Source organism: Trichomycterus rosablanca, chromosome 13 (genome assembly GCF_030014385.1).
Source record: "Trichomycterus rosablanca isolate fTriRos1 chromosome 13, fTriRos1.hap1, whole genome shotgun sequence".
NCBI lineage: Eukaryota > Metazoa > Chordata > Actinopteri > Siluriformes > Trichomycteridae > Trichomycterus > Trichomycterus rosablanca.
Genome location: NC_086000.1, coordinates 21,551,444 through 21,570,426, shown reverse-complemented (window position 1 = coordinate 21,570,426; position 18,983 = coordinate 21,551,444). Strand labels below are relative to the sequence as shown.

Sequence of the window (18,983 nt, the reverse complement as noted above, 5' to 3'; positions counted from 1 at the left end):
CTTTTATGACCTCTCTGGAGTAAAAGAATTGATAGGTGTGCTTCAGCTCCGGCTGCTGCAGGGAAGGACTGTCTTTAATATCCCGTTCACGTGAGAGCACGGCTTGCTGCGTGCCCTGGCGTGTAAATAGCGTTACGATGCTATCTCCCTCGTGTTAGGAGGAACAGATACGAGCAGAGCTTTAGGGGTTCTCTACAGGAACACATTTATAGTGCCAGATTGCATCGATAGTGCACTCACGTATTAGAGCTCTCATTCCGGAACAATGCGTCTGACTGCTGAGGTGAGAGACGGAGGATGTGAGGTAGAGATTGATTGCTTTCGATAAGTCAAGCTTTGCCTCCTCTTTGCGGCTTTGTTTAGAGCCGATGACTGCAAGCACACTGTGTTCTTATACTGATGTGCTCTGTTGTGTGCTCTCCTCCAGGTAAGCCCAGAGTTGACAGCCAGGCTCCTTTGCCCTCCCGGGTCATCATTAGTGACAAGCCTGCGATCGTGACAACTTCATACCCTTCAGCCCCATATTCTGCCACAAAAATTACTCCTGGCATCCGTAAACCCAACACTGTTCTGCTGGAAGTGCACTGTGAGCAGGAGCGACCGGCCCCAAACCTCCAAATACAGGTAAATTATGTATGTAAAGACAACATTGTGCCCTAATTGCAGATGAACGCAAGAGTTTGGTATTTAAAAACACAATTGTCATACAACATCCACATATTCTTCTAGTTTATATCATAAAAAGCTGAAAGTAACCCTTTGCCACAAAATAAGTTGGCGCAATAATGGTGTTTTAAAAAAAAAAAAATATTAATTATGCTTATGTTTTAGAGGTACACCTGGTAGCATTTTGGCTCCAGTGGTTACAAGGTCACCTACAACAACAAGCAAATATAGGGTCTGTTGGAAAAACCTAGTGAGATGCCTTGCTGTCTACTGCCTATCTAGGCAGCTGCCTAAGTAAAGAGGATTCTAATAAGACATCGACTTATAAGACAGGTTATTTAGAGAGTGATTACCATCATTACGTCACCACAGTTTTGCTTACTAAGCTGACACAGTTAGCCTCATGCCATTCAAACCAATGGGTTGAGGCGGCACAACCTGCTAGCATGCCAGCTAACATCTCCCTCTGTGTACCGAAAACGGTTAAACTGTCACTGACAAGTCCAAATTTGCAAATAAATTACACTTGTACACCTTTATACAAATTATAAATCAATGAGAATTTATTTACATTTAAAAAGAACTCCATTCGTTGCTCCGCATCGTCAACCATATTTGTCGTTTTTTGTGAGAAAAGTGCCGCACTGAATGCTGGGATTGCCTTCACCAGTAAGGAAGCGTTGGATGCTCCCTTTTTATTCAGTCAGATTATCACTTCGAAATAAGGCCCCTCATAAGGCAGAATTTTAAGGTATCTAAGAATTCGAATTGAGACTTCTTCTCAAATGCTGTCTATGTAGAGAGCTCACTTGGTTTTCGAACAGACCCATTGTTTTCCTCTTGCATCTGTAGTTTCTTGAGATGCTAGCTATTTAACCTGAAAACCTTCACTCCATGACAAATTTCATTATCTGTCATGGTGACGTTTTATTATCATGCGGTTTATTAACATGGCATTATCAACACAGTTGCTTACAGCAATATCAGTGATAAAGCAACATTTATCTATTCTTAAATAATATTACTGTCATCTTTAGTTTTCATCATCTAACTCAGAGCTACATAGTTAGTGGGTAGAGCCTTGGGTTGCCAAGTAGTAGGTTCGAATCCCGGCCCTTTAACCTTGGTCCAGGCATTCTGTTCTTTCCCCAGCTATATGTATGACAAATAAAGGCATTCTATCTAGCCTAGGTTATCATTATCCTTAATATTGGCTATATTAACAACATGTGGTGTGCAAATATAGTTTATGACCTGTTGGTGCTAGGACAGACCAAACTTTAGTGGAGGCATTTTTGTTTTCTCACCTTGTAGCTTATATATGTGAAGGCCATAACTGAGGTAAGTCAAACTGTTCAGTGACAAGTGAAATGAGGCATAATGAGACTGGCAGGATGAATATAAACAAGCCAGTCCAGCTCTGTGTTTTCAGATGCTGTTTTTCAAGCTTATTATGCGCTTGTTTTGTTCATGCCGCTTCACCAATTTTGTTTGGTGAAAAGTAAGGTAAATGAAATTCTGAACAGTGCACCTTTATAGAAAACAAACGGGACCTCATACTGTGCTTGTTTTACACCTCATTACTGTTTTATTTCACTCACAGGAGTGACAGGAGAGGTAAACTCTAATGAATTTTGATTTCCATGCACATGCATTTACTCAAAACATTCTGAAATATTGAAATATTTCTTTACTAGTGGATACAGAAATTCTCCAAGGTTATCTAATGATTTACCTGGGAGAGCTTCAAATATCACCAGTAATACTAGTACCACAGTTTGGGAATCACTACCCTAATGCATGCTGGGTGTTGTAGTGACAGTACATAATTGCACATAATTTATGTATTCATTAATTTAGTCATAGGATTGCAGATCATGTTTTCACTTAGTCAGACAATAACAAACTCATTGACTATCTATTGCATTGCAGCTAAGGAGACATTCTGACTCCACCCACTGATGGCCACTTTTGGTGATGAGCCTTCAAAATACCAAGCAGATTAAGTTGTAGAGGGCAGAGCGAATGCCAAAGTTGTATTTCAATCCTGAGATATAGTAAAACTTGGGCATGTACAAGTAGCATGCAGTTTTTCAGATCTGTGTTTATGATACTAAAGATGAATTCAATTCTGGCCAATAAGAGTAGTCTGTGCTACAAAAAGTACATTCCAGTAGGTGTGCTGCTCTAATTATATATAAGTTTTGTAAAATATAAGTCAAATAATAAATATATATAGAGGTATAAATACTTTCATAAAGGCATAGTCTGTACTTCCCATGGTTTCAGGCTTTAGTAAGCTAATTGTCTTGATTGCCTGAGCTGGTCCTGTGACTGCCTTGCCACACCAGGAGGGGCAAAATAAACATGGCACTGTATCTAGTCTGTTAGTATTTTATTTTTTTATTTATTTTTGCTTGTCACTTTTGTTAAAGAGCAGCCAGCTGTACCTGTTTCTGACTGCTTTTCCGGATAGCTTACTTTATTATTGTGTGTGTATATATAGTTTTTTATTTAATGTTTGTGCTGTTTATTAATCTGTTATTTATGTTAACATGCTGCTTTATGTTCTGTGGTTGCACTGTGTCTCTGAGTATTTTGAAAAGCGCTTATAAATAAATTATTATTATTGTTTTATTAGTGGTATTAGGGGTCGACACAGTGGATCTGGTTCGCGTACCAGATTTGGCACAGTTTTTATGCCAGATGTCCTTCCTGATCCAACCCTCCTATGTCAGTATATTGTATATTGTCAGTATATATTACAAAAATAGTGTATCATGGGAAAACATTGCTAAGTGCCGCATTAACTTAACGAACAAAAGCAGATGACCCAAATCATAACTCGATAATTACAATTCACTAATAATATGTAGTTTAAAATTGTTTAATAGCTTTGAAATAATATGTAAATTATACGGGGGGAAAAGTTTTCAGTCTTTTTCAGCAGCACCAGCAAGCAATCCATGCTTGACTGAAAATACTATGTTGTTTATTTAGGTTTTACTGACAGCTATTTTTCTTTTTTGGCTGCTATCATATACACCGATCAGCCATAACATTAAAACCACCTCCTTGTTTCTGCACTCACTGTCCATTTTATCAGCTATACTCACCATATAGAAGCACTTTGTAGTCCTACAATTACTGACTGTAGTCCATCTATTTCTCTACATACTTTTTAACCTGCTTTCACTCTGTTCTTCAATGGTCAGGACCCCCACAGGACCACCACAGAGTAAGTATCATGTAGGTGGTGGATCATTTTCAGCACTGCAGTTACACTGACATGGTGGTGGTGTGTTAGTGTGTGTTGCGCTGGTATGAGTGGATGAGACACAGCAGCACTGCTGGAGTTTTTAAATACTGTGTCCACTCACTGTCCACTCTATTAGACACTCCTACCTAATTGGTTCACCTTGTAGATGTAAAGTCAGAGATGATCGCTCAACTATTGCTGCTGTTTGAGTTGGTCATCTTCTAGACCTTCATCAGTGGTCACAAGACGCTTCCCACAGGACACTGTTGGCTGGATATTTTTGGTTGGTGGACTATTCTCAGTCCAGCAGTGATAGTGAGGTGTTTAAAAAAAAAACATCAGCATTGCTGTGTCTTATCCACTCATACCAGCACAACACACACTAACACACCACCACCATGTCAGTGTCACTGCAGTGTTGAGAATCATCCACCTCCCAAATAATACCTACTCTGTAGTGGTCCTGTGGGGGTCCTGACCATTGAAGAACAGGGTGAAAGCAGGTTAAAAACTATGTGGAGAAACAGATGGACTACAGTCAGTAATTGTAGAACTACAAAGTGCTTCTATATGGTGAGTATAGCTGATAAAATGGACAGTGAGTGTAGAAACAAGGAGGTGGTCATAATGTTATCCCTGATCGGTGTATATTAGTGGTTGCCACAGCACATCATTTTAGTCTGCATAGTTGAATTGGCACTGTTCTCATGCCTGACGCAACCTTCAGTATTTTATCCCCCCCCCCATCAAATCCCCACCCCGGCAAGCACCTCTGAGATTCACCCCAGATCTCAAAGGTAGTGGGTTAATATGATTTACCGCTGTGCCAGACGAGCTTTACATAAGAAATGAATGTTGGACATTTGTACTATTTTAGCTTAATACATTAAGCTATGTGTGTAATATTAAATTTGACACTGAGCCTTTCATCACACTTCTGTCTTAATTCTGTCAAAGGACTGTGTTTGTTTCTGTGCGTATATCTTAAAGATTCTCTCTGTAAACAGGTTCAGCCCAGCGTGAACATTGACAGTATAACAGCCCCGGGCTCGTCTCCTCCTCCATCTCCATCCACATCTCCCGTCCTTCCTCCTGCATCCTTTCAGGTAATCAGCTTCCACCAGACATAAACACACTTCTCATGTGTTTTCCATGTGTGCCAGCTGCCAAACAGTCCTGCACCACACATGACTCTCATCACACTCAGCTATGTGATGACGTCATGTACTCCACATTCAGGTTCATCCACCTGCAGTCATTATGCTGCACCGCTGTGTGCCAGGATTTTAACACGAGCTATTTTTGTTCACCTTTCCTCTCCTGTAAAAAGAGTAGAAGGATGGTTCTCTTTCAGATCTACTGTGCCCCCTGATATTCACCCAAATTCTAGTTCCAGCCACAAATCAACTGAAACTCTAATGCTTTCTTTTTGCTTGATGTGCTCAATACATAGGGTTAAATATAGCATTCATTTAGCTTTTGTTTACTGTGTATTGAAGATCATTTCATATAAACAATTGCTGTGCAGCTTTAATTTTCCCAGGTTTGATCCTGGTTCCTATCTGTGTGTGTGTGTGTGTGTTTGTGTGTGTGTGTGTGTGTGTGTTTGTGTGTGTGTGTTTGTGTGTGTGTGTGTGTGTGTTTGTGTGTGTGTGTTTGTGTGTGTGTGTTTGTGTGTGTGTGTGTTTGTGTGTGTGTGTGTGTTTGTGTGTGTGTGTGTGTGTGTGTGTTTGTGTGTGTGTGTGTGTGTGTGTGTATATGTGTGTGTGTGTGTGTGTGTGTGCACAAGCTTACATTCAGCGTCTACTGTATCAGGTTTATAAACTTACATACACTCACTGTCCATTTTATCAGCTCCACTTACCATATAGAAGCACTTTGTAGTTCTACAATTACTGACTGTAGTCCATCTGTTTCTCTACATGCTTTGTAATCCCCCTTTCATGCTGTTCTTCAATGGTCAGGACTCTCCCAGGACCACTACAGAGCAGGTATTATTTGGGTGGTGGATCATTTTCAGCACTGCAGTGACACTGACATGGTGGTGGTGTGTTAGTGTGTGTTGTGCTGGTATGAGTAGAGTAGAGCTTTTAAACACCTCACTGTCACTGCTGGACTGAGAATAGTCCACCAACCTAAAATATCCAGTGCCTCGTGGGCAGCGTCCTGTGACCATTGATGAAGGTCTAGAAGATGACCGACTCAAACAGCAGCAATATATGAGCGATCGTCTCTGACTTTACATCTACAAGGTGAACCAACTAGGTAGGAGTGTTTAATACAGTGGACAGTGAGTGGACACGGTATTTTAAAACTCCAGCAGCACTGATGTGTCTGATCCACTTGTACCAGCACAACACACACTAACACACCACCACCATGTCAGTGTCACTGCAATGCTAAGAATGATCCACCACCCAAATAATACCTGCTCTGAGGTGGTCCTGTGGGGGTCCTGACCATTGAAGAACAGGGTGATGGCAACTAAAAAAGCATGCAGAGAAACAGATGGACTACAGTCAGTAATTGTAGAACTACAAAGTGCTTCTATATGGTAAGTGGAGCTGATAAAATGGACAGTGAGTGTAAAAACAAGGAGGTGATTTTAATGTTATGGCTGAAGGATGGATATATATACGTATATATACAGTATATATACACATGAATACATATATACATACATACATATATACACACACTGTGTGTGAGAGAGCGAGCGAGCAAAAAGTGTATTAGGGCAGAATGGCTTTAGTGCTCTCCCAATTACGCTTCAGGCTTCAGTAATCTCAACCCCTGTCGTGCACATCCGGTTGCTAGGCAACTCATGCGGAATGGCAGGGGTGTTGGTTCGACGAGCTGAAGCACGAGTGCCAAGAGGACGAAGCAGCAGTGTAGCTGGCTAGCAAATCAGCTCTGTTCTGGAAGCACTAATATCCCTAGATCATCTATACACCACTGCTCATGCACTGTAAGAGCTTTGGAAATGAGTTCTGGGTACTGAACCGTTTCAGAGCTCTCAGCTTGTGTTGAGCCACTTATAAGGCCCTTTAACACATTTTAATATGTATCAACAGTCGGTTAGCTACAAACTCTCACACGCCAATTCTGGGATGTATGAGCTTATCTTTAATAGTAATGTGTGTAAAGTAATTTACTCCTTTATTTCTAAATGTCTTAAAATTTCTCCTATCTATCTTTAGATTTATTCTTTTTAGCTGACGCTCTTTTCCAAAGTGACTTACGGCTCTGACTGAATTCAATGCAAGCAATTACGGGTTAAGGGTCTCTCTCAGGGCATTTTGGTGCTAATGGGGCTTGAACCAGTGACCTTCTGATCATTAGCCCAGTACATTAACCGCTGAGCTACCGCTGCCGAGCTCCTACTGCTGTCCCTTCACGGTGCTGATGTTTTAAATCGCTGCCTTAAACAGTACTGTTTCATAATCAACAAGTATTGACATGTTTACACATTTGAACCAGTAATTACCCAATAATTGTAATAAATTGCTATTAAATGTCCATGTAAAACTGGATTGTAGGAGGTGGGTACAGAGTTCACAGTCATCTAAAGTTAGCTTAATGACTTTTTTCTGGTGAAATAGTAAATAGGGATGTGCTAAATAATTACATTAGACGTTTCATTATCCGTGAGATGGATTTTTGGTTAACAAGAACAGTAAAAGATCTGAAGTGTATTGTTATATTGAAATACTGTTTTTTTTTTAATTAATTGCATTTAACTTGGCTGCTCCATATGACACAGACACTCGCCAAGCACTTTATTAGGTACACTTGTGTGGTACGTACATTCATTCATTATTTTAGCCTCAATATCTTTTATGCAGATGAACTTTGTTAGTGTAGTATTGCTCTGTCACTCCCTTGTACCCCATTTATTAATGAAAATGGCCCCCATAGGACCTCCACTAAGCAGATCATTTTGGCTGGTGGGCCATTCTCTGCACTGTAATGACACTAACATGGTAATGACATGTAACTGTGTGTCGTTCATGATTTGACATGGTAAAGTATCAGGTGTTGTTGGGATTTCTAAATTCCATTCAAACTTACTTGATTCTTTATTCGGAACACATGGTATGAAAGTTAATCGCTGTACCACCACTGCCTTGGGAATACTTTTTGAGAAATAAAACGTTATGTTTCATGCCATCAGTGGAAGCTCAGTGGTAGAGTTGGACTAGTAATCAGCAGGTTGCCGTTTCAATTCCCACCTTTGCCACTGTTACCACTGTTGACCCCCTGAGCAATGTCCTTAACACTTAGTTGGGTTACCCTGCAATCCATTTTCTTGAACCAGGGACTTTCTGATTCCCACCATTGCCATTGTTACCACTGTTGGCCCCCTGAACAATGTCATTAACCCTCAGTTGCTTGAACTGTATTTATCAGAGTTTCATCAGATTTGTATCCTTGGACTGTTGTCTACATAAACTAAAGTAGTGGGATGTTTACTGTGTTAGCACTTCCGTAAGTCGCTCTGGATAAAAGCGTCTGCTAAATGCTGAAAATGTAAATGTAAATAGATTTACAGAAATACTGAGGCATTTTGAGGAGGAATGTTATGGTAGTGGTAGCTCAGTGGTTAAGGTACTGGACTAGTAATCAGAAGGCTGTATTCAGTCATGATTATAAGTCGCTTTGAATAAAAGCGTCTGCTAAATGGCACAAATGTAAATGTAAATGCACCTTATTCAAGTGCACATTTGTCCAAAACTGTCTGCTGCTGCATTTGTGCATAAAGAACTGTTTATTAACATATTATAACATTCTTACAAACATGACTGCTGTTTTTTCATCATATTGTTGTCACTGATTTATTGACATTAAAACTGCTTTAATTCTGATAGATTTTTTATTAAACAATAAATCATTATATTTGCCAAAATAGAACAACCTTTAAGCAACTTACTCATGATGTACTTTTTCTTTTTTCTGTCTGTTTTCTTGTGGATAACCTAGAAAAAATCAGTAAAAAAATAAGACCTGCATTAAAATAAGGAAGAAATTAGCATATGCGTGGGTGTGTTTGATTCAGATGCATCGCTTGCAAGCTTGGCTAGTAAAGATAATGGAGCTTGTAACAGTCTGATCCACAGCCCAGCCTTGAGAAAGTGTTTCGGCTTACTGAAAGTACGCTCACAGAAAGGCTGCCCTAATTTCTCTCCAGTTTCTCTCTTTCTGTCTCTTTGCATCAAGCTTCCAAGCTGCTTCTCATGTTCCATCAGCCTGGCAGCCATCAACTTCACAAATACACACCCACTCACACATCTTCCATTTACACACAGAAAGAAGCTTTGATTTGTGTACATGCTTTCAGGCCAATGGCTTCTTTGCTTTCTCTTCTCTCTGGCTTCTGCTCTGTCTAACAGAGGGAATTAAATATGACCACACCTCACTCTCACTAAGCATGCTGCGATGACACCCGAAAAATAGACGAGCTCATCTGCCTGGCTCGTCTGTGAGCACATTTCTTGGTCTCCCAGTGTCTAGTGCAACTGACCTGGAATTTATTCTGAAGGCTTTTTCACAGCAGTGTGTGTTTGTATCAGATACAGATTTGATACATAAATCAGTGTAATGGCGTGTGTGTACAGTGTTTATGGCGTGTGTACATTTGCATGTGTGTGTGTTGTGCAGGGTGGAGGAGTTCATATGTTACCGTTTTTTCAATAACACTGAATGAAGTGCTTATTGACCTGCTCGTCTCCCTCAGCTTATTTCAATGCTGAACGTGTGTTGGGTGTTTGTGTTTGTGTGAGTGGAATAGTAATGAAGAGTGTAACTCCTGGGTTCCCTGCAGGAGGATGCTGCTCTGCAGTGGATCTGTTTCTGCAGCACAGCTTCACTGTCGACACATGCATTTATGCAGTAGTCTTCTATATTGTATCTATATGTAGGAGAAAATAGGCTCGCTACTGATTGCAACTGCACATACTGAACACAAAATTAATGTTTCATTAATGAAAATAACAGAGCATCCGTCCATCCATAAAAGTATATACATCCATCGCATATCATCCATCTAATCCATCCATCTAATCCATCCATCTAATCCATCCATCCTTCCATCTAATCCATCCATCCATCCATCCTACCATCCTTCCATCCATCCATCCATCCTACCATCCATCCATCCATCCATCCATCCAATCCATCCATCCAGGTTGTTTTTCCATTCATTCCTATAGTTTTTTATTCATCCATCCATCCATCCATCCATCCATCTCTATCGATCTCTGTATCCATCTCTATCCATCCATCCATCTCTATCTATCCGTCTATTCATCTCTATCTATCCATCCAATCCATCCAATCCATCCAATCCATCCAATCCATCCATCCATCCATCCATCCATCCAATCCATCCATCCATCCATCCATCCATCCATCCAATCCATCCATCCATCCAATCCATCCATCCATCCATCCATCCATCTCTATCTATCCATCTATCCATTTCTATCTATCCATCTTTGTCTATCCATCTATCCATCCATCCATTTCTATCTATCCATCTTTGTCTATCCATCTATCCATCCATCTCTATCTATCCATCTATCCATTTCTATCTATCCATCTTTGTCTATCCATCTATCCATCCATACATACATATCAATCTATTTATCTCTGTCTATCCATCTCTATCTATCCATCTATCTATCCATCTATCTATCCATCCATTTACCTACGTTGTTTTTTCCATCCGTCTATCCATCCATCCATCCATCCATCCAATCCACCATCCATCCATCCTACCATCCATCCTACCATCCATCCATCCTTCCATCCATCCATCCATCCAATCCATCCATCCATCCATCCATCCAATCCATCCATCCATCCTTCCATCCATCCATCCATCCATCCTTCCATCCATTCATCTATCCATCTATCTATCCATCCACATACTTTTTTCCCATCCATCCATTTACCCACATTGTTTTTTCTATCCATCTATCTACTCATCTAGGTTGTTTTTCTCCTTTACTCTAATACTGAGTTAAACCATGTATTTGTTTAATCTAAAGTCATTCAGACATACAAAACAGACACAACAAATAATAAAAGAAAACATGACACTTGTGTTTTAGAGTTTGGTATGTTCCCCCATGGCTGCATGGATTTTTCTTGATATATCGTTGTTGCTCTCACAACTCTCCCTACTTTAAATAGCTGTTAGAGAATAAACAGATTAGTTTGTAATGCACTGCAATGAACTGCTCTCATATCCAGGGTGCTCTTCTGCATTGTGTCCAGTGCTCCTGGGATAGTATCTGAACACCCACTGCAGCTCTTATCAAGATAAAGCAGTTATTAATTAACAGAAAGTGCCGTCAACACTATTCTGACTCCTGGCGACTATATGGATAGTGCTGCTTTAGTACATCTTATGTTTGGGTCTTCAGGCTTTTTAATGGCTGGTTCATTATTCCTCTAATACCATATACACTTAGTGAAGTATTTTGTTACAGTATATAAATGTAGCATATTCAGATTACATTAAGAAGGCATTTTGAAATGTTAAAAAATATATCTTTGTATAAACTTTGTAATGTGATCTCATGCTAAACTAGCATGAGATTTTTTTCTGGAGCACTGTACAAAAACAACCGCATTGTGTGATTTTAGGCTCTCATTATTCACCACATCAGCCCGTTATAATGCTCAGTTCAATGAAGACAGACATAAGCTCCAAAAATGCAACCAAAGGAATAGTTTTTAAAAGCATCCAAAACTAAAACAGTGCGCAGTCATGTCTGTATGGCAAAGGATGCATTTCTTTATTAAATATCTGTATTTTATATACTGCATATTCATATAGTCATAGACATGGCCCATATATCTTGGACTAAAACATATGTGTTTGTATTTTATATTGTTTTTTTTCCATTTAATTTTTATCAAACGTTTTATCCTGGTCAGGGACATGTCGGGATCGGGTGAAAGACAGGATTATCTTGGTCATCACACCCCCTTTCTCCACCCTTTCAGACATAGCCAGTTTTGTAGCACTTCTGAGAATCACACCTGGATCTCAGCTGTGTTGGGTTAGTATAATTGAACAGTGCACCAATCAAACGCTTTTATGTATTATGTAATTAAAGTACTTACATATTATAATATGTATTCTGTTACATGGTGCTACACCCTGTGTTACCATGCGAGTATGTTTCCAATTTAGTTTTTTTAATTCTTTTTGTTCCCCCTCCTCTATCCTGATTTCTTTCTCTGTAAAATCCATGACAATTGTTCTGTTGGTTATCCAATAATACCTCTCATGATTTGTACTCTTCAGTCAAATTACATGCTTTATATACTGTTTTTTTTCATATAGTAAAGCATTTGAATAAACAGATTCTGCTCATTCCAGTGATATGATGGTGATGAAATGGGCAAACAGATTAAAAACCAGGATTCAGGGCCTACTTTAGAGGAGCCTTGATATAAAAAATGTATGCAACCTTGCCAGTCTTCCATGACCGTAGTTTCAAATCATTAAAACATGCAACACTCTCAAAATAGCATGTTGTGATGTCATTTGGGGCAATATTAATATTGTATCATCTTGTTTTGATCTATCTGCAGTGTGTGTTTCTCTCTGCCTCTCTATGTGATGCTCTGTCAGGGTTTGCTTGACTTTGGCTTCGTCTCATGCGCAGCACACACTGAGCGAACGTGAGTGGAGGAGCTCTTTCGGTTACCATAGAGATGAAGGCGAGCAGTCTGAGACAGCGGAGACAGCGTTTGTAATCCCTCGGGGAAAGACTTGTGATTCTCTCACATATAAAGCTGAAGAGCTGGACAGAGCATGACCTTTGCAATCAGGGAGAAATCGAGTCCTCTCCAAATGAGTGTGTGTGTATTCCCAGTGGATACACTCTCCCTTTTAATGTAATGTAACATGCTTAAAATGAATGAGTGAGGCTGAGGGAAGCGTAATCGTTGGTCAGAATTGTGGTTCTGACCAGATACAGTACAGGTTTGTGGAAGGAGCTTCAGGAGGAAGCTGCTACATCGTTTTTTCAAGCGACCCACATTATGTCCATAATTTATTACATGACCCAGGCAACACAAACAATTCAACTTACTCTCTCTGTTTTGCTCTGTACAATCTGGTCCCACTGTGGATTACAAGAGGTAACATAAAGCCTCCACAAGGGGTGATCGCCTACAAATTCATTTTGTGTTTTTGTGCTGTTAAAATTCGTTTATTTAGTTTTGGGGTTTTTTGGCTCACGAGTCGTCCCAGGGTTTGAAAAATGCTGTGCTACATGATAAGTGAATTTTTCTTACCATCATGCTATGATGATTTAAACTATAATCACATAGTTTAATCATACACTTAATAATACACACTAAATTGTTTTGGCTGGGGAAGATTTTACTTGTTACTGACTGTTTTGTTGACATTTTTCCTTTCTACCATATAGACTGGAGCAGATGCCCACACACTCAATGAAGTGGTTGAGGACAATGCCCTTCCTGGAACCAGTTTCTTGGAGGCGACAGACACTAACCAGGTAACCAGAAGTGCAAAGAGATTATTTAAATATATTACAATTAAAGTGCAGGATTGATAAATAACATTAAGGATAAATTTGTACAGAAGTAGTAAACAAAAATAGCTGATTGTGCAGTGTATAGGATTTATACCACCAACCAAAAATATCCAGCCAACAGCGTCCTGTGACCACTGATAAAGGTCTAGAAGATGACCAACTCAAACAGCAGCAATAGATGAGTGATCGTCTCTGACTTTACATCTACAAGATGGACCAACTAGGTAGGAGTGTTTAATAGAGTGGACAGTGAGTGGACACCGTATTTAAAAACTCCATCAGCATTGCTGTGTCTGATCCACTCATACCAGCACAACACACACTAACACACCATCACCATGTCATTGTCACTGCAGTGCTGAGAATGATCCACTACCTAAATAATACCTGCTCTGAGGTGGTCCTGTGGGGGTCCTGACCATTGAAGAACAGGGTGAAAGCAGGCTAAAAAGATATGTAGAGAAATAGATGGACTACAGTCAGTAATTGTAGAACTACAAAGTGCTTCTATATGGTAAGTGGAGCTGATAAAATGCAAATATTAATGTGCAAATTTGCAAATATAGTTGGTATATACAGATGAAATGGTACACTTGTAAAAAGTAGAGTATCATATCAACATATCACTGACTTTATATTCCAGACTTCATTACACTGCAGTGTTTATCCTTACCAATAAGAAAATATATACCTCCTGACCCTATACAACTAAAATATTGTAGATGTACGTCACTAGTTAACCAGTGAGTTTAGTTAGAAATGGAATGTGTGACATGTGACATGTTTAACACGAGACAATCAACACTATATTCTGTGATTGATAATTGATTATCCCTCATAGTGGCTGGGTGCAGCGAGGTCATAAAAATTTACTGCACTGTCAGGCTGTTCATCTGTAACATGTGGAAAACAGGCTAACACACCTGCTAAGGCATAGGCTGGGAGGCTGTTTACCACATTGCATGCTAGGAAAGTGGCTTGGGTGTAAACATTACCTCATCAGCTCACGTTTCACCAACTGGCTTTGGTGGTAATAAACTGGCATTATATAAAAATTCTACAACTAAATACTGCTAGATGTAATGGTTCACCTGTAAGATTTCTGTTCACAGAAAAACCTCTCCAGACCGTTATTTCTTCCCCACCAAACTCACAGTGTGCATTATTTATTTGGATAGGCAGCATTCTACTGGCGTACTTTAAACCCAGACTACCAGAATATAAAGTGATTTACAGAGGTGCAGGCAATGGCCAGTCAGGTGTAGCCAACTAGCTGTAATTGGAGAAAGGCAGGAAATTAAGAAACACTTCTTTTCAAATAGAATTTCTTTGGTGGACGTCTGTGAAGGCATTATGTTTAAAGTTACTGAGCTCCTTAGTACTCCTGAGTAGTTCCACTGCCAGTCCTTCTCTAGACGTTATTTTCTGCTCCAGTCAGTGTTTGCAACTTAATGAACCAAAGTTTAGTAACATAGCATTTGTTGTGTTTGACATGCGCTTATAAAGATAATGCATTAAGCATGAATGAGATTTTCAGATAAATAAAAGCCTTTCGATATTGACCGAACCAACAAAACCAAGCAGATTAAATAAAAAACTATTATTCTGTGGAGGTCGTCGAAATAGACGATTGGTATTGGCAGGGCGTGGTGCGTGTGCACGGCCCGTAACCCTCTTTTGTTCAGTGCCATCCTGACGCTGGCTGTTCAGGAATTCGTCTCACATCACAGTCCACTCAACCATACACCCAAAGCCATAAGCCCCCCGTATTTATGGCTCACAGACAATGCAAGCTGCTTTGGCATATCAGACTGTAGCCTGATTGCAGCTCGGTCAAGGGCAAGCTGTCAGTTCACACAGAAATAGCACAGCCGTCATTAGACTGAGAGGAGGGCAGATCTGTGTTGTTCTCACGTACTTTTGTATCAACTGGAGGGGAACGAATAGTGAAGATGATGAAAAAACACAGGGCTGAGGGTTTCATGCTGGAAATAACATGGGCTATTCCACATTGCCCCCTTTTGGTTCTTCAAGCAAACTTCATGCAAAGTCAACTCATCCTCTTTTTTTCTCTCCATGGTAGCAGAAGATTATTTATTAGTGCTGGATTTGTCTTAGACCAGTACGTGTGTTATACTAGCTGTAGTTTAATTGTTTCCACTAAAAACCAAACCTATTTAAAATAATGCATTGTTCATTTTATTTACAGTGCTGGAAAAGTCATTAGTCACATTAGAGTTGTTGATGTGGTTTGATGCTTTTGGCAACAATGATATTAATATTAAATGTTTATTAAAAGTGGCGTCACACACAAAATTAAACTCCCTCTGTAATTGTTTTCATGGCAATTAAGGTCCTAATTATTGCTTCAGCAATGTAAACATACCAGACTAAACAGACCATAAAAGAATTTAAGTGCTACACACAAAATTGCCTTTAATTAAGCTAAAAATCCAATTACGACTGGCACTATTTTTGGCCACTTAATCTTTAGCTCCCCCAGCCGCCAAATAAAAGGTGCACGCTTTTCAGTCCAAACCCCATCAAACAAGCCCTGTCTCTAAGAGCAACCAGGGCCAGATTCCCACTCCTAAAATGTCATTGCTCTAAGCTTTCCGTGTCTCCACTTTGGCAGGCTGGACTGCTATGGAGCCCAAAACTTCAAACCAACACAGCTACTGGCGCAAACAGCCAATTTTCTCTCTCTTTTTACCCTGCGTGTTATTTTCTTTCTCTCCCCATTGTTTACACTCACGTTTCATCTTTCTCTGGAGCCTGACTACTGGGAATGTGGTGATTGGTCCAGTCTTACCTAGAGATTTTTCAGTCGAAACCTCTCACTTCTGCTCATGTAATCAGGGCTAATCTGAAGGTGCACACTGTCTTAACAGTATTTTTTATTAAATGCATACTTTATTCTTTATTTGTCTTGTATTAAAACAGGAGCCTGAATTAGAAGAAGAATTTCCTGCTGCTCTTATAGAGCTGAATGGGGTGCCGTCACCTCCAGCCACTCTTTATCATGGCCCTGCATTTCCAACACAGCCAAAACACCCTGAACCCCTGACCCAGCCTGTCCTTAATACCATCCAGCAGAGAGAGACCCTGGAGAACAGGCTCGTTGACTGGTGAGAACGCACTTCAGTCATAATTCAATCTATTTGTTTAGCTTCAGTATCAATTAATCTTGTTCCAATCCCTGAATCAGCCCCTGTGCTTCACTGTCAGTAGAATGCCAAGTGCTCAGGATTTTTTTTATCCATTTAGGATTGTGATTGGAAAGTGAGCTTTTAACAGGAGTCTTACTACATACAGAAAAACCATGTTATACCCTGCGTGTACCTCCACTCTTTATTCCAGCACCTTCAACAGACAGTAGGGGCCGCTCTTGCAGTGGCAATGAGATAAAATCCTATTCAACTTTTTCTCTCAAACAAATCCAATAGTAGGGTGACCATATTTTGGCAGGATGGGAGCATGGGCCAGATGGACACCTGCACTGGGTTAAAAATTTGGTTTGCAGGGCGTGGGTGGGGTGGGTTGGCAAAGTAATATCATGTAATTGGTGGCACCATGGCAATGTGTAAAAAGTAGGGTTTAAATATTTGACAAATGCATAAATAACCAAAAGGAGATCGGGCCTTTACAATTGCGGCCCCAAGATTGTGGAACAGTTTGCCGCTAGATATTAGTGCTATATAAATAAAATGAACTTGAACTTGAAAATGAACTTGAGCCATGCAACTATGTTATTAAACTTAAATATATAAACAGCTACCTTTTAACAAGACAACTAACAAATGCATTTATGGTCAGATAATCTATAATCTTATTTCTTTCAATTCAGCGTTTGGCCCTAAACAACATCATCATTATTATTCATCAAATTCATCAGTAGAGCTATTTCGACAGAATGTGGCACTATCATGGCTATCACATCAGCTTTGCAGGTCATGTGTTCTGCTTCCCAAAGATCCAGGTCGAGATAAAAACACAGATTTTTTTTCCCTTTTTCTCCCACTTTAGCGCATCCAATTTCTGCCCGTCAATCATCCTCTCACTAATGCTGGTCCCTGCTCCTGATTGGGGAGGACGAGGCTGTTCCACGCCCCCTCCGACACGTTCACAGCAATCGATCATCTTATCATCAGGTCGTAATCGCACTAGTCTGAGAGAGAGTCCCCATACGGCTTAATCCCGCCCCTATGTGAACAACAGGCCAATTGTTGTTCATGTGGCTGCTCAGCCTCAGCTGGCAGGCAGAGCCAAGATTCGATACGATGTATTCGAGATCTCAGCTCTGGTGAACAGCGTGTGTTTTTACCGCTGCGCCACCTGAGCGGTGCTAAACGCAGATTTTTTATTGTAATTCATCTGTGAATTTTCATTTGCACTTGGGCAGAAGGCGGGACCTAAAGAGAAAGGTGAACTAAGTGCAAAAACCCGTAAAGAACAGCACACACAGACTACCAAATCCTGGAAATTTTTTGTGATTTAGAAATGCCAGCTGGACGCATTTTTTACGTCCAAAAAAGAGGACATGTCCGGGAAAAAGAGGATGTATGGTCACCCTATCCAATAGTTTCTGTTGTGGATCAGGTGTTTTCTTTTTTTATTTTGGAACTCATTGCTTACAATTGCACCCCTTATTATTACTTACTGTTCTGATTTTATAACAGACTAAGTGTTATCACATTTCTTGGGTGAATGTGTTTTGCTTTTATGCAGGGTGGAGCAGCAGCTCATGGCACGAGTGATCAACGGGATGTTGCCTCAGCCACTCCAGACTGATCCAGCAAACGAATCAGAACCAGAGAACAGTGTGACCTCAGATATAGGTAAACCTTGTCAATCAGATAATATGATATAATAATAACAATGCAGGTGAAAAAAGCACTCAGGATGAATTAAATAACCACTGTGCTATCAGACAGCCGGACGTCTACACAGACATGATTGGCTATGCCTTGTGATAAATTGTTATTCCTTTCTGGGGTATTCCTGCTTTACAGTCAAAGTTGTAGCCCAATGTAGCCTAAGCCTCCTGTGCAGCAACAGTTCGGTCAGTTCAGTCATTTCTAGATTTACAGATCAATCACCTCTTTTAATTGATTCTCTGTAATGCAGCAAAGTGTACTCAGAATAATAAGTGATTTAAAGCAACCAGCACAAGCGATCAGAAAAGTGGCATGTCACATAACACGGCTTATTCCTCTTTGCACTCGTAATTTCATTTCATCGTCATACGAAACCAGGCAGTGCGTTTGTCACAGCTGCTGTAGTGACGCGGTGCTTCCTCATTGCAGTAAGATTGCTCTTCCTCATCCCATCCACTCCTCCTCTCCTTCATTTTACTTAGCTCACTTTAATTCAGCCCACGCGCTCTTTCCTTGCCTCATTAATCCCCACTTTGGTTTAATAGAAAGATCAATGATGTATCAAATTTGCAGAGGAGGCTACAAGTCTGTGAATAGCAA

General features: G+C 40.1%; 1 protein-coding gene across 1 annotated transcript in view; it reads left to right on the top strand.

Annotated features, from left to right (window-relative positions):
• The window catches only part of kiaa0586 (KIAA0586 ortholog), a 169,165-nt gene that overhangs the window by 97,026 nt on the left and 53,156 nt on the right, over positions 1-18,983 (top strand). The window contains exons 18-22 of the mRNA XM_063007183.1: positions 428-624; positions 4,933-5,031; positions 13,378-13,467; positions 16,450-16,634; positions 18,235-18,344. Of these exons, the coding sequence (XP_062863253.1) occupies positions 428-624; positions 4,933-5,031; positions 13,378-13,467; positions 16,450-16,634; positions 18,235-18,344 (681 nt within the window). The remainder of the gene's footprint in view (positions 1-427; positions 625-4,932; positions 5,032-13,377; positions 13,468-16,449; positions 16,635-18,234; positions 18,345-18,983) is intronic.